General features: G+C 40.1%; 3 protein-coding genes across 7 annotated transcripts in view; all 3 read right to left on the bottom strand.

The window, feature by feature from the left end:
* Window positions 1-2798, bottom strand: part of ahcyl2b (adenosylhomocysteinase like 2b) — a 45715-nt gene extending 42917 nt beyond the window's left edge. The window contains exon 1 of one of the 4 annotated variants that reach the window (XM_032505183.1): window positions 2376-2798. In XM_032505183.1, the coding sequence (XP_032361074.1) occupies window positions 2376-2711 (336 nt within the window). In that variant the 5' untranslated portion in view covers window positions 2712-2798. Of the gene's footprint in view, window positions 1-6; window positions 158-2375 lie in introns of those variants that run through there. The other 3 variants (XM_032505184.1, XM_032505188.1, XM_032505187.1) reach the window with 3 other exon arrangements.
* A 671-nt stretch (window positions 2799-3469) lies between these two features.
* Window positions 3470-10410, bottom strand: tmem209 (transmembrane protein 209). The gene is made up of 15 exons (XM_032505189.1): window positions 10315-10410; window positions 9750-9915; window positions 9577-9635; window positions 9254-9385; window positions 8415-8644; window positions 8078-8282; window positions 7655-7830; window positions 7459-7530; window positions 7238-7334; window positions 6614-6739; window positions 6347-6444; window positions 5403-5517; window positions 5044-5141; window positions 4336-4409; window positions 3470-4185 (listed from the first exon to the last, which is right to left on the bottom strand). The coding sequence occupies exons 2-15, from the start codon at window positions 9887-9889 to the stop codon at window positions 4131-4133; spliced, it is 1677 nt and encodes a 558-aa protein (XP_032361080.1). The 5' UTR covers window positions 9890-9915; window positions 10315-10410; the 3' UTR covers window positions 3470-4130.
* A 572-nt stretch (window positions 10411-10982) lies between these two features.
* The window catches only part of prdm4 (PR domain containing 4), a 6707-nt gene continuing 3524 nt past the window's right edge, over window positions 10983-14165 (bottom strand). Inside the window, exons 7-12 of one of the 2 annotated variants that reach the window (XM_032505162.1) lie at window positions 13963-14081; window positions 13798-13883; window positions 13508-13635; window positions 12869-13414; window positions 12256-12424; window positions 10983-11747 (exon numbers count right to left, since the gene is read on the bottom strand). In XM_032505162.1, coding sequence (XP_032361053.1) covers window positions 11390-11747; window positions 12256-12424; window positions 12869-13414; window positions 13508-13635; window positions 13798-13883; window positions 13963-14081 — 1406 coding nt within the window. In that variant the 3' untranslated portion in view covers window positions 10983-11389. The remainder of the gene's footprint in view (window positions 11748-12255; window positions 12425-12868; window positions 13415-13507; window positions 13636-13797; window positions 13884-13962; window positions 14082-14165) is intronic. The other variant, XM_032505163.1, reaches the window with a different exon arrangement.

The raw sequence follows: 14165 nt of genomic DNA, 5'->3' as shown, positions 1-14165 counted from the left end.
TCGTACCATTGTCCTATTTGCGAAATTGGTCATCCAGATGTGGCTTTTGCTGTCCGATACATCTGGTTTTGGGCTGTGTCCCAAATGTGGATCAGACTGTTGGCGTAGTGTTCCTGACGCTGCATTACTTCCATATGCCTTGTTGCTGTGACAGTCTGAGGTACGTAAAGCAATCTGCTCTGAGCTGTTGTCGATTACCAGTCAATTCTCACACTGTGACTGTACTATCCAGCTCTCTGACTTTAGGGTCCTCTATCGGGGTTCCTAAGTGGTTGTCCAATGGGACAGGACCATTGTCAATGCGTAGTATTGGGTGTGGCTGGTGAGTGTATCCTGTCCTACATGTTCTTTCCCTATTGGTTTAACCCTAACAATTAGCAAACATTTGGGTTTTCCATCTCAAAAAAGGTTTACAGTAGAGCCGAGAGAAAGTACAATATTACAATTTTTTTTTTAACAAATACCTCTATATTGTAGGGTTGACAATTGGTGCTTTCACAAAATATTTACGCAATAAGATTTGAAGTAAATAATTAGGGGTGCACGATTCAGAAAATGTCACAATTCGATATTGATTTTTAGGCTCACGATTTGATTCAAAATCAATTTTCAATTAAAAAACAATTCTCAATTTAAAAATTCACAGTATGTACATGTAGTTACTTTTCCCATGTGATAGTATAAAAAACAAAAAAATAAATATATTTTTGGAATTCTATGAATCGATATAGAATCGTAGTGCTTGAATTTTTTGCACACCCAGATAAATAATCCTCAGGAATGTGGATTAAATGATAAAGCAGGTAAAGAACAACTAGAAAAGTCTGCTAAGTTCAGAAAAGGACATCACTATACGGTAATGTAGACTTTAAAACCAGAAAAAACACGAATGTCATATTACGATATCCAAAATTTAAGATGACATCTAGCCTCATATTGATTTATAGTTCATAGTAAAAAATCTAGTTAGTATTTTGCATACAATGAAATGGGGAGCACAAACTGGCCGACACACTGAGTAAAGCCCTTTTCAAGACCAAACCTTTTAGCCCTGGGCTTGTTAAGATCACATATCTAAAATAAATTCCTGAATCTGATCGTCCCTGATGAAGTGCACTGGAGTATACCATGGGCTGTAAATTACTGCCAACTGTTAATAATAAACTCTGACCAAAATGGATTGAGCTGAAAACTTCTTCAAAGGATTCCTTATCAAAAATTGTTTTTTCCATGAACCTTGCCCTCTGATACCCACTTTTATCCTAATCAAGACTTTGAAAGACATAAAAAGATAAGACGCATTTAGGTCACTCGTAACCACAGCACAGCAGTTTTTGGATCCTTGCTCGCCAAGGAAAATAAATAAAAGTCAGTCCCAACAGCTGAATTGAGCCACAAGGGAAGGAACTCCTTTCACTGAAGTAAGGTGCTCTAAAGGCTAAATCTAGGTGCCAGGAGGGCTCTGGGGTCAGGGATTACAGACTACTGTTATTGGTCTGATTAGATCACACACCTTGTGTGGCATTAATCAAACTAAGATTGGCATGGCTATGGCATTTATTTCAATCAGTGAGCTGTAAATATCTTCAATATATTAACCTGAAGTCAGGCCAGGAGCAAAGATAATTTAACCTAACGGCTACCCAAATTAAAATAGTCTGTGACTTGGGGACACACACCAGCACCAATAACGTGTACTCTACTGTATCCAACTAGCTACTTCGAAATGTTTGCCTAATAAGATAACCACTGCAAGCTTTAACTGAAAACAACCATACATTATTTGCCAACACCGAGCTGTAATTAGGTCCTACGTCCCCTAAGAGTGGAAGTTACTAAATTGCCCTTTTTCTAAAGCAAAAAAATTATTGAAATTAAATTTGCTAAGACAGTAACTTAGGCTTCATTCAAGTGCTTGACACTGCTTATTTTAGAACCATATCGTGTATTATGCTAGTTATTATTGTTGCGCATGATAGTTTTTAATAGTCACACATCCAAAAGGCAACAAAAGTAAGTGTGAGCTAACGTTATGTTTTCAAACAGTGACAAAACTTCTGAGAGCAGTTGGGCACTTTTATAAAGCTAACGTTACTGACTTCATGTCCCAGCTAAATATTAAGCTATGTCAGCAAAAAATAAACGGGTAACATTACACCTATTTTTAAAACAGTATTCAGCCCTTAATGCACCCTCAACAGTGTTATTAGCATCGCAGACCATTATTAAAAGCGTCAACAGACACCGCTGAATCAGCTTTGGGACCAGCTAGTCTGTTAGCATTGTCAAACAATGCAAGCTTTCCCAGGAAGCATTCATATTGACGAGGTGCTTAGTGCTCGTCCAGTATCATAGCTAGAAAATGTCTCACTCGCCTTTTTCATCCGCGGAGCCTCAGCAACTGTACCGTCACGGTTGACAAAAGCCTCTCCGCCGTTCTGCTGCGGGTCCACCCGCTTCATAGCCGACGCCTGTGGCATCTTCGCGGGGTTTGGGTTGAGCAAACCCAGGCTGCCATCCCCGGATTTCGCGGAGGGCTCCGCTGTAGGGGACGCAGCAGCAGAGGAGCCGGCCTCGTGCGGGTCGTTTCTGACAAGGGTCTTACACTCCGAGGTCGGTGTCATTGGGGAACCAGCCGGTGAATCTTTGACAGTGGGGACGTCTTTGAGCTCGACCTCTGCCATTTTCGCTGCCACAACCTGGACTGACATCACTGCAGTTTCACTAAGTCCTTTTCCAAACACAGATAGCTAGTCTAGCGGATGTGAGTGGAGGAGAGACTATGTTCAAATGCATTGTGGTCCTTGCAGTTCTAACTATCTCAAAAATTCCCCAACGATAGCCACACGTGACATTTAACAAAACGTTAATCAACATGGAGGGGACAATAAAAACATTGACATACGCATTTCATTTAGATGAAAAGCAGTCCTAACAGATAATATGACTGAATTTCTACATAAAGAAGAATTCACTGCGAAGTGCATTATGGGAGATGACGTTTGTAACAAAAGAGGACGACACTAAACTACAAAACAAATGCGATTTATGCCAGATAATGCCTTTTGCTCCCAGGGAAATCGAGTGTAATATTTCTACATGTAATTTTCTATATTCCATGTAATAATACCAGTATGCACTTACTTGGAATATCACATTATGAAGGAATTTCACAGCGTGGCTTATCTTCAACCAATGTTGATACATTACTTTATTAATAGGCCTACTTAAAATTGTCAGTCAGCATTGTTCTCCACCCTCAAATTATTCACTAGACATTGCTGCATAAGTGACTGCATCACATTACAGTGCTCGTGCTTGGATATGCAGTATGTCAAATGAGAAAATGGGACCTGGAGTTAGGTCAAATCTCAAGAAACGAACTACATTGCCACCAAGTGGATGTTTACAATTTATGAAAAATACCATTCAAGGGAAATGAACATGCTGAACATGCTGTTTCTTTTTAATATCTCAATTTTATTTTCTAGTCTTTTGGTACAAATGTAAAATGGCATTATTGAAAACAAGACAGCATGTAGGTTTGAAATTTAACAAATGGCGGATGCCATATCACATATCAAAAGAAATAAACACTAACTAGTTGTGTTGCATTGCAGCTTAGTACTACAGAACACTTTGATGCTTGAACCATTTGTGCATTACTCCCATTTCTGTAGTTGACTTCAAGCATGTCAGGAACATCCCTACCACAGCAGACAATCATTCAACTACAGGAAGAAACAAAATATATACCAGTTGCACCAGATTATTGAAGTTGATAAAAATCAAGTCCACACATACTGTATTTACATTCATGGTAAATGGGTCTGAGCCCTTTACAATTCACCAGATATAACTGAGGTATATTATTTACAAGGCTGTGATGCTGGTACATTCTCAAAATACAAAATAAGAAAAAAACAATGTTAAAAATACAGCTCTGCAGTGTATCATAAGCACACTGTGGTGAAACATAAATGTGTCCTTAAAATGACAAAACAGAATGTTACCAATTTGTACAATAAAATTGAGAAAATGTCCAAAAATATGCATTTATTGTCTTTCAAAATTCCAACCAGTGAAGCCACAGAGTATTGGGGGTGGGTCCACTTGTAAATGACAACGCATCAGTTTTCGAATATCCACAAGATGTTCACACCAGAGAGGCCAAGATTTACTCTCCTGAAGAAAGTGTGAAAAGGAATTTAGTTACCCTACAGAAGACAAGCAAGGTCAAACCAATCATTTGAAATTCAAATGCAATCTTCACTTTGTTGAAAATGAATCAATATTCCATTATACTCTGAAATGGCATCTATTGTATGAACTCACCCCAGCATCCCTGACTCCTTAGCCTTAATGACATAGAGAAACATGAGAATTGTGTGGAACAGGTTGTTCCTGCCCTGTAATAGAATCAAGATGGGTTTGTGTTATTGCAATCAAAGTGTTACATTAGAGGAAGACATCCTTATTTGTTTATGAATAAGGTGTCTGTTTTAATGCCTCGAGTTTCCTGTTTTTTTTCAGGAATATTTGTTGCATATATATGGGGATTACTGGTATGAAGAAGTCCGCCAGATAACTGTTAAAAGGTATGATTCTCATTTAAAATGAACTATTAAATCAAGAGCAACAATCAAAAGATGGGATGGGACACGGGCTTTCAAACAAACAAAACGGATATAATCATTCATTTAATTCATTCAATAAAGGTCAGAAAAACAGCTCTCTTTCAGTTTTATCTTTGGCCAAAAATCATTAAATTATAACCGCGGAACTCAACCACAAGACTTTGTAAGAAGACAAATATTGACAAGCTGTGTCGCTGAAAACCACATTTACTTCTCAAATGTTTTGTGTATTCAGATGCACTGATATCAATCATCATATCATAATGTTGGACATGTGTGCTATATTACTCACACTTATTTTTATGTTCTTTGTATTATTATTCTGCATTTATAAGCATTTGGCAAACTAAGTCCGAAACTTCTCTTGGGATTTTTATAAAAAGACAATTGTTGTTTTTGCAGTCACCTTGGGTAGACTGTAGATATGTCCCTGGTAGATGAGCTGGTAGTGCGGGGGAGTGGTGCTGCTTTGGTGGATGCAGAAGAGGCTCTCCTTGGTAACATCTAGGAGAGTTGACACAAACAGGGTCACAAGAACTGCAACAGCATGAAAAAGTGAAGTAAAGACAGAAAGTAGATGATGGGTTTCAGGAATGGGATGCAGACAATGGACATAACGAGCCTTTTATCATTTTCTGTCTTCCTGTTTCTTCCTGCCTCTGTGTGTGTGTGTGTGTGTGTGTGTGTGTGTGTGTGTGTGTGTGTGTGTGTGTGTGTGTGTGTGTGTGTGTGTGTGTGTGTGTGTGTGTGTGTGTGTGTACTTACCAAGTTTGTCTGGGGTGTGACTGAAGTGCTGTGAGGTGAAAGTTTTCCCATCTGGGTATTTTGGGTGTGGGGGCAGTCTGGAGTCCAAGTATGTACAAAACATATGCATGAGAATCTAGAGGGACAGACAAAGGATTAAGCACACTGATCTCAATGATAATTGTATTAGGATCTGTCTTATGTCTTATCCCTAGAAGTTTGTGGACAACAAAACAAATGTAACACTGTTGCAACTAGAAAATTTCAATTTTATCTTTAATTCAAGTCTCATCATTACAAAGCTAGCCTCTAGCTCACAAACAATACTAGTCCACGATCTATATTTCACATTCCGGACTTTTTAATAGCAAAACAGCATTGGATTAACCCTTAAGGGGTACAACAACAGTGTGAAAATGCTTATTTCTGTGTGTGTGTGTATATATATATATATATATATATATATATATATATATATATATATATATATATATATATATATATATATATATATATACACACACACACACACACACACACACACACACACACACACACACACACACACACACACACACACACATACTTACTAAGACCTATATTAAAATACATATGAAAAAGCAAAATGAATAGAATGGTTTAGTTGCTCAATGGAAAACATTTTCCTAAGTCATTAAGGAAAAATGCCAAACATCACTAAATGCACGTTCTCAAATGTGAACATTTTGGGGTTTTCTTAAGAGTCCTTTGATAGTAAACTGAATATCTTTTGGATTTGAACTGTAGGTCAGACAAAACGAGGCATTTGAGGACATCAAACATCATCAAACTTGTGAAGTACATATTTAACAATCTGCTGACATTCTATGGATCAAATCATTAATCAAGAAAATATCTGGTTGTACCACTATTTTGGTGTCTGTGTGTGTTGTGTGTGTGTGGGTGTGTGAGTGTGTGTGACTCACAGCACAGTCAGTGGGGAGGTCTGTGTCCCACTTCCTGTTCTTCAGATCACCCCCACCATTCCAGCGAAAGGAGCTCATGCAGCCGCTGTGGGCCAGCTCTGACAGCACAGAATACACAAAGCACATGACAAAAACAACATGTATAAGTACATGAAATAGTTATGCCACCATAAACTTAGATTTCCTTTTCTTACACTCGCACACTATCACATTACGTGTACATTAAATGTCAGGCACACACGTACTGTTGTGTATTGTTGAACCTACCTTTTAAACGGTCCACTAGATACTCCTGGTTGGGAGTGATGTCCAGATATTGAACAATAGAGTTCATAGTGGGGATGGATGAGGCTTTCATCACTGCTGCCTGTTTCAGGCTGCTTATGCTGGCCTCTGGTGGAGGAAAGAGTGGAAACTAGTGAGACTCCAAAATCACTAGAATACATTGGAATGTCTTAGAATAGTTATTTTCAATGAATTGGAAGTGTGTGTTGTACGCTTTCCTAAACAAACTCCTTTCTTGCTGTGCACTGCACTTGTCTGGCATATTCATTTTCATTTTTTAGAAAATCCAAAACAAATTTGCTCTGCAGCAAACATATAAACATTTCCCTTCAACTTAACACGTTTCTTTAGCTATCCAAGCTCATTATGTCTTATCCCATGAAACCCATACATTTCAAAAAAAGAAAAAGAAAAAAAAAGGCATGGTTCATTGTAGTTGAGTAAATAAGCAGCTTTTCACCCAAAGGCATTAATATAAAAGTGACTTACAAAAAAATAGTTTGTATTTTAGTTTATATTCTTTGCTCCTGTATGGCATTTTTGTTTCATACCCAACAGTAGTGAGAGGACACAGCACATTTCCAATCATGTTCTCAGATGGTTTACCTCCTATATGGAGCTCAGGGCAGCCCATCCTCCTGAGCTGGCTGTTGACCGAGTCCATTTCCTTGACCAGGGGGACCAAGATGGTGTCACTGATCCACTGCAAGAGAGACAAATAGATTTGTTTTCTAATGTAGGTTTGTGACAAAAATCACATTTTAAAAACTTTTTCATAAACCAAGTTTCTTGAGTATACAGTTCTGTGAATAAGTTTGAACACTCACATTTCTAAGCTTGGCTGTCCAGCTATCAATGCGGTCCACTACAGGGCGACTGGTAGTGATTCTGGCCCACACCTACATGACAGGAAGGGGAAAGATATAATTTCATGGCAATCATACATTCTACTCTGACTCATTTCTCATTTTGAAAAACAATATTTTTTGTTATTAGGGCACAACAATAACAATGCTAACAGACCTCCTCTGCAGCCTGTTTGGAGCCCAGGTCCGTCTCATCCTTGTGGGCAGATGGGGCTTGAGAGCGGCAGGCCGGCTGATACAGAAACTTCCTCAGGCTCTGGGCGTAATCTCCCACTGAGCGGTTGTAGTTCCAAAATGTTGGGCTGTGGCTCGGAGACACAGACTCTGGACTCCCTATGGTGAACATCAGTTTATTGTGATATTATTCTATTATCAAACACATCGACATGTTTTTCCACATTCACTCGGACTGACTGAGTATTTACTAAATTACCTAAAGGATTGATTGGTAAAAGACTGTAAAAACAACCTCTTTATCTATATCATCCTGTGTCAGATATGCCAGTGACTCTGGTGAATAAAGTTAGTCCTGCTCTGTTTAGAATAGCAGCGGAGTTCCGACAACACCGGCACACCGTACCTAGCTGGCTGCGGTGACTCCTCTCCTCCTCTGTGCGGAGGAACCTCTCCAGGCTTTTCAAATCCTGCATGCAGTCTTCCTTGCTTCCAGGGGAGTTAAACACTGAGGGGGATGTGCGATATCGAGCTCTCAGGCTTGAGCCTTCTGCTGGTCCAATGCTGCTGGGGTAGGGAGAGGAGCCAGGCGAGGGACTGTAGTTCAATACCTAAAAAAGGAAGAACATAATGCTCTAAATGTAAAGAGGGTGAGTCACTTTTTTGAGGAAATTAATCCATTACATTGACCCACCACACATCTCCAAGCTTAGCCAGATACCAGTGATGTGACAGGGATGTACCTTTCCAAAAGCCACTGAGGGGGAAAAGGGCCCCCCAGCACTGCTTGGGGTGGATGGGCTGCTGAGAGGAGGACTGTACCCAGGTACACAGCTGGGGGAGAACTTGGGGCTGGTGGTGACCGGCCGTGAGGGGCTGAAACTTAGTACACTTTGGCCCTGCAGTGGAGACGACTGCGCTGGAACTGGGGTCTCCTTTTTTTCTGGCTTTTGGGGCGGAGAGGCATGAATACCTGCAAGGGGACCGACAACCAGCATACTTAGTAAGTCTCATACTCAAAACTAAGGACCTAACTGTGTCAGCATACAATTTAGAATGTTACACATAGGCCTGTCACGATCAATTAATTGCACGATAAAAAAATTAGCTTGATAATTTTTCCGGCCGTGATCATTTCCATTTGCATGCTTGTTTGTTTTGCTTCTCTCTCTCTCTCTCTACCAAAGACACTGGATGACCACTTTTGGTTCCTTAGCGTAACAAGGAGTGAACCCTCTTGTCAGTCACATGGTCTTTGAGTGGGGAGGCAGGACTCTTGGCGGAAAGGGAGAGACAGAAGAATTACAAAGCGCTGTCAAAAAAAAAAAAAAACAGTAAATGAGCAATATCCGCCATGTTACTCTGCGTACTGTTTTCTCCCTTTCTTTCCAAACCACACAGTTGCCAACCTGCCAGTGGAGGCGGTGGAGACTCTCGGTCTCAGAACGACAATATTATTTTTTATTGCAATAATTTCTGGGATAATTTATCATCCAGCAAAATGTGTTATCGTGACAGGCCTAATTACACAAACGGAGTTAAAAAATATCAATTCTTCAGGCAAAAACAAACAGAGCCTTACTTGTGTTTCTCAGACCCAGAAGTTGATGCTGTTCAGGGGATACAGCAATGGTGGAGGGAGACATTGTGTATTTGAAATATTTCCAGAAGTCAAAAAGGGCATTTAGGCTAAATAGAGAAGCTAGCACCAGTTCTGTAAACCAGGACAAACGAGAAGGACACACTTAGCATATTGGGTCTTCCAAAACAAAAAAACAATCACTTGGGTGTAAATGTCAAATTAAATTTCAGACTTTCATTCATACAATCATTTAATTGAAGACATGTCTTGACTTTAACTGCAGTACACATCCTTAACTAAACGATAAAGTAGTGGGACCTCACCAATGTACCAGATAGGCCAGTAGGTGATGTTGTAGTAACGGCTGAGCAATTTCCCTGACCTAACAAAAAAGTTAGAAAGACACATGTCATTAAATCATGCACTGGAAGTGCGACTTAACAAATGATTGCTAATGTTTGCAAGAGAGCACATTACTGAACTTGGAACATCTTACATTTCAGTGTAAATCATGCCAGCTAGAGACACGTTGAGCACAGCCCAGGCCAGGACCACCTGACGAGCCTGTTCCTCCCTCCGCATCCTCAGCGCCCTGTCTATCATGCTGGGCATCCCGTCCTTCCCTGGGGTCAGCATGATGTTCTCTAGCTATTGCTTTCAGGCTGAGTAGAGAAGCAGAGAAACACACAGTGAGGAAAAACGTGCATGCATTGAGCTACCTTCAATAGGAGGTTAGAAAATCCTACAAGTTACTAATAACACGAAGCGTGTGTTACAGAACAAATCACCATTCTTTAGCTAGACATCAAATAACACTTTGTGGCATGACAACTGCAGCTAGCTACTTGACTGACGGCTAGAAGTTCAGCAGTTAGCTAGCCCACCCCCGCTAGCTAAACGGTTAGCTAAAGTTAGCTTGCATATAATAAACAATACAGAATTTGCGGGTAAAGTATGGTTTCAGTGCAAATTTCAACAACCAATAATTAAAAATCGTATACCAAAAGTAATACAACTAAAACATAAATACAACGTCCAGTAAATATATAGATAATTCATACCACGCTAAAGTGAATGACAACCGCAGAGCTGCATAATTTTGTATTTTAACCGGAAGCTACAGGACGTAGTTTCCGGTCGCGGTGCATGCTGTAGTCAAGCTCAAGGCTCTGGTCAACATGTCCATGTAGTCAGTGAAGTAGTAACGTATGTTTTCAACTGCATCACGTAGCTGTATCAGTCAACAACATAAAACAGCTGTAACTGTTCATTTATTAAAACATTATGCAACAGATAGGTTGGAACTATACCATTACATATAACAGTAAGTCAACACACACACACACACACACACACACACACACAAGTAATATCACATTAATGTCCAGCTTCCTGTTTTCAAGGGTCTTACTTTCATTCACAGACATTTTAAATAAAAAAAGGATACAAAATCCGGTTTTTAATAAATAGTGAATACAAGCCCAGGCCATTACGCAATTACAAATCATGACTAAAATGCAAGAAAACGTGGCCAGGTTGGTTCAGTGGTAGAGCAGGCGCACATGTACTGAGAGGTTTATGCCTCGACACAGATGTCCAGAATTTGACTCTGACCTGTGACAATTTCCTGCATGTCTTCCCCCCTTTCTCACCTAACTGTCCAGTCAAACTTAAAAAAGGCGGAAAAGCCCCAAAAATAATCTTTAAAAGGAAAAAAAATGCAAGAATATGGCATCAGAAATTTTAATTAGCATTATTGTGCAACTTCAAATGAATATCAGCCATTTATTCCGAGTTACGGAGTGAGTCAAAGAAAAAGAAACATGTATAAAAATACATGAAAGATAGCTAATAGGAATCTAAACAACCAATATTACAGAGTTAAATGAAGAGTTTGTCGATATACAGTCAGATCTTTATCGCATAATCTGACACACATTATTTTAGCAGCATGATATGCTTTTTTGTGGGACTAAACACATTGGTTGTAAAATTTTGATAATGTAAAATGTGGCAATTGAAATGAGTATGTAAATAATTGATATTTGGCAAAAAAAATAGAGATATGAGAGGTAAACATCAGTATTGTAGTACTGCATATAAATAAACAAAACATCTCAAAAAGGCATAGTGTTTTCAATGAGAGGGTGACAGGGACTTTTCAGAATTATATCCTCCAACATCTAAACCACAGCCTTCATTGTTAGCTGAGTCAACGAGTCTTTCTGCTCCTCTTCCCCTACCATCATCCTCCTCTTCTTCTTCTTCATCTTCTTCCTCATCATCCAATTCCGGCTCCTTACGGGACACTCTTTCCGTCTTGGGTCCTTTGCATATTTTAAGGTGACGGGTGAGGTGGTATTTGGTCAGGAATGCTTTGTTGCATTTCTCACAGACAAAGTCTCTTCGGCCCTCGTGAGAGTTCATGTGCATTTTCAGGTGGTTGGTCTTGAGGAAATGCTTGTTGCACTTTGGGCACTGTATCCGACGCTCACTGTGGTGGAAAGAGTATGAAGACAATATACACATTACATAACCTGTACTTCATCAGGTAATCTCATTGAGAGCAAGACCTCTTTTGTAAAAGAAAATACAGTACAGCAGATGGAAAGAAAAAACAAATGAATACAATCACTGCAAAACAGACCACGATCTTTTGGTCTGCCAAATCATAAATATAATTGTCTATTTTATTTGGACAGATTTGATATCTAAATTAAAAGATCTTCTAACTAGGTAAGAATGAAATCCTTGAGTGGATGTTATTATCATGGTGGTTGGTGGAGGGGAGGGGGATGAGAGGGGAGCTGGAAGGATAAGGAAGTAGGTGGAGGGAGAGATGTGGGTAGTGTAAGGGATGAGGGTAGAGGGATAGGACAAATCTAAATGGTTTTTGCAGCCTGTATTGTATTCTGATTAGAGTTGTAAAGTGATGGGGTTGCAAAAAAATCAATGATGTATTTCTACAGTTTTATCCAGAATGCAATAAATAAGTTACATACTGTGTGTGAGAGAACATGTGTTGTTTCAAATCGTGTTTCCTGATGAATGCCCGGTCACAGAGGTCACACTTGTGCTTCTCTGCACCTGTGTGGATGAGCATATGCGACGCCACATGGGATTTCTGGGTAAACGACTTCTCGCAAACTGTGCATCTGTAGTTCTTCTGACCTGTTGGTGGAAAGAAGAGTTTTAGAGGTTGGAAATGTTTTAAAAGCTCAAATTTCACATAGATTGATAAAAGATTGATACCACTCCTAATTCTTTCCATCAGATATGATTTCATTAGATATGAAGCTCCAGCCAACTACCTCTTAGCTTAGCGCACAGACTGGAAATAGAAGAAAACAACTAGCCTGGCTGTGTCTAATAGTTACAAAACCTACCTACTAGCTGGTGCATTCCCACTGTTGCAATTTGTCAGGCATGTCTTTCTAGAAAAAAACCTGTGCATATACTGTACGTATAGTTGAGTTTTTCTAATTATGAGTATTTATATGTAACCTTTTATGTGGCTTGTTGGGAAAACACCCCCTGTGTTCATAGTATGACAGCTGGAAAGACAGATGTTGCCAAAAACAAACCTGCTTACACTTCAATTATCTCTGTACACACCTGTGTGAATCTTGAGGTGCATCCTGAGGTTGCTGGGATCGCTGAAGGCTTTACTACAGTATTCACACTTGTGAGGTTTCATCCCCACGTGCCCCATGAAGTGCACATTGAGCTTAGTGGATGTGATAAAAGCCCGGGAACACATGCTGCACTTGAATTTCTTCTCTCGCACATGGCTCTGACCTTTTGCTCTTGAGATAGCATTATTAGAGTTTCTGTTACTGCTGCTTCTGCTGCTGTTGTTATCACTATTTGTTTGTCCTGCAGCGTGAGTGTGGCAGAGCCATGGGGAAGAGGAGGAGCTTGAGTTCCCATTGGTCAGTTTCTCTTCCTGGTGAGTGTGTTGCTGTGGTTGTTGCTCTTGTTGCTGCTGCTGTGGTTGTTGCTGTTGCTGAGAGTGGTCCTGCTGCGATGGACTGTGGCTGTGTGGAGGTTGGTTATGGCTGTGGCTACTGTTATGGCTGCCAAGGTGAGACTTGAGCTCAGAGAAGGAGGAGCATTCTTTGCCACACTGGCAGATCTGACCCTCAGGCACCTGAGGAACACCTGTGGAAAAAAAACAGTGGATCAGTGTGGCTTCTTCAAAAATAAAAAATAAAACAAACTACAATATACATGTTTAATCATCTGTTATCTCACCTATCAGCCTACAATAGTCTCTGCTATAGTAGAAGAGCAACTCCTGGTCCGGGTGGATCTCTGTGGTTGTACAAAAGAACAGTTTACCGTTGGCAGGGTACGCCACCAGGTTCTGTTCCTCACGGGTCCTAAACACGCACACATAAACACAGAAAATAGGAATTTTTTATTAACACACTGGCACACGTAAAATAACATGACAAAAGCAATTATGCTGATCACAAGCACAGACAATTTGGAGGAGAAAACGGAAGTGCACTTCTTTATCTTACGCCAGCTCTGTGTCATACCTTGCTTTGCGGACAAACATCATCCAGTTGCACTCGTTCTCATCCGTTGTCACAATGTAGAACTCCAGCACATTGTTGTGGTACATCTGGAAGAGAAAATGCTTCTTATAATGGTTTTGCACCGATTGTGATAACCCACAATCCAACCAAAGCCAGTGCGCTGACCTTCCATATTTGTGGTGTGTCCTTTTCTGGCCAATCAGAAAGATCCACGTTGCTACAGTGCTGGCCCACCATTGGTCCAAAGCAGGTCCTTGGAGGAATGACGTCCCGTGGAAAAACTCCTAAGGCACAATTTGTCAGAAATCTAATTAATGGTCTACCAAATGTTTTTTTGTCTCCTATGGGCGACCTTTTTATATATATAT

Source organism: Etheostoma spectabile, chromosome 23 (genome assembly GCF_008692095.1).
Source record: "Etheostoma spectabile isolate EspeVRDwgs_2016 chromosome 23, UIUC_Espe_1.0, whole genome shotgun sequence".
Taxonomy (NCBI): Eukaryota; Metazoa; Chordata; class Actinopteri; order Perciformes; family Percidae; genus Etheostoma; species Etheostoma spectabile.
The sequence above is the reverse complement of the archived record's forward strand: the minus strand, read 5'-3'. Positions and strand labels throughout refer to the sequence as shown.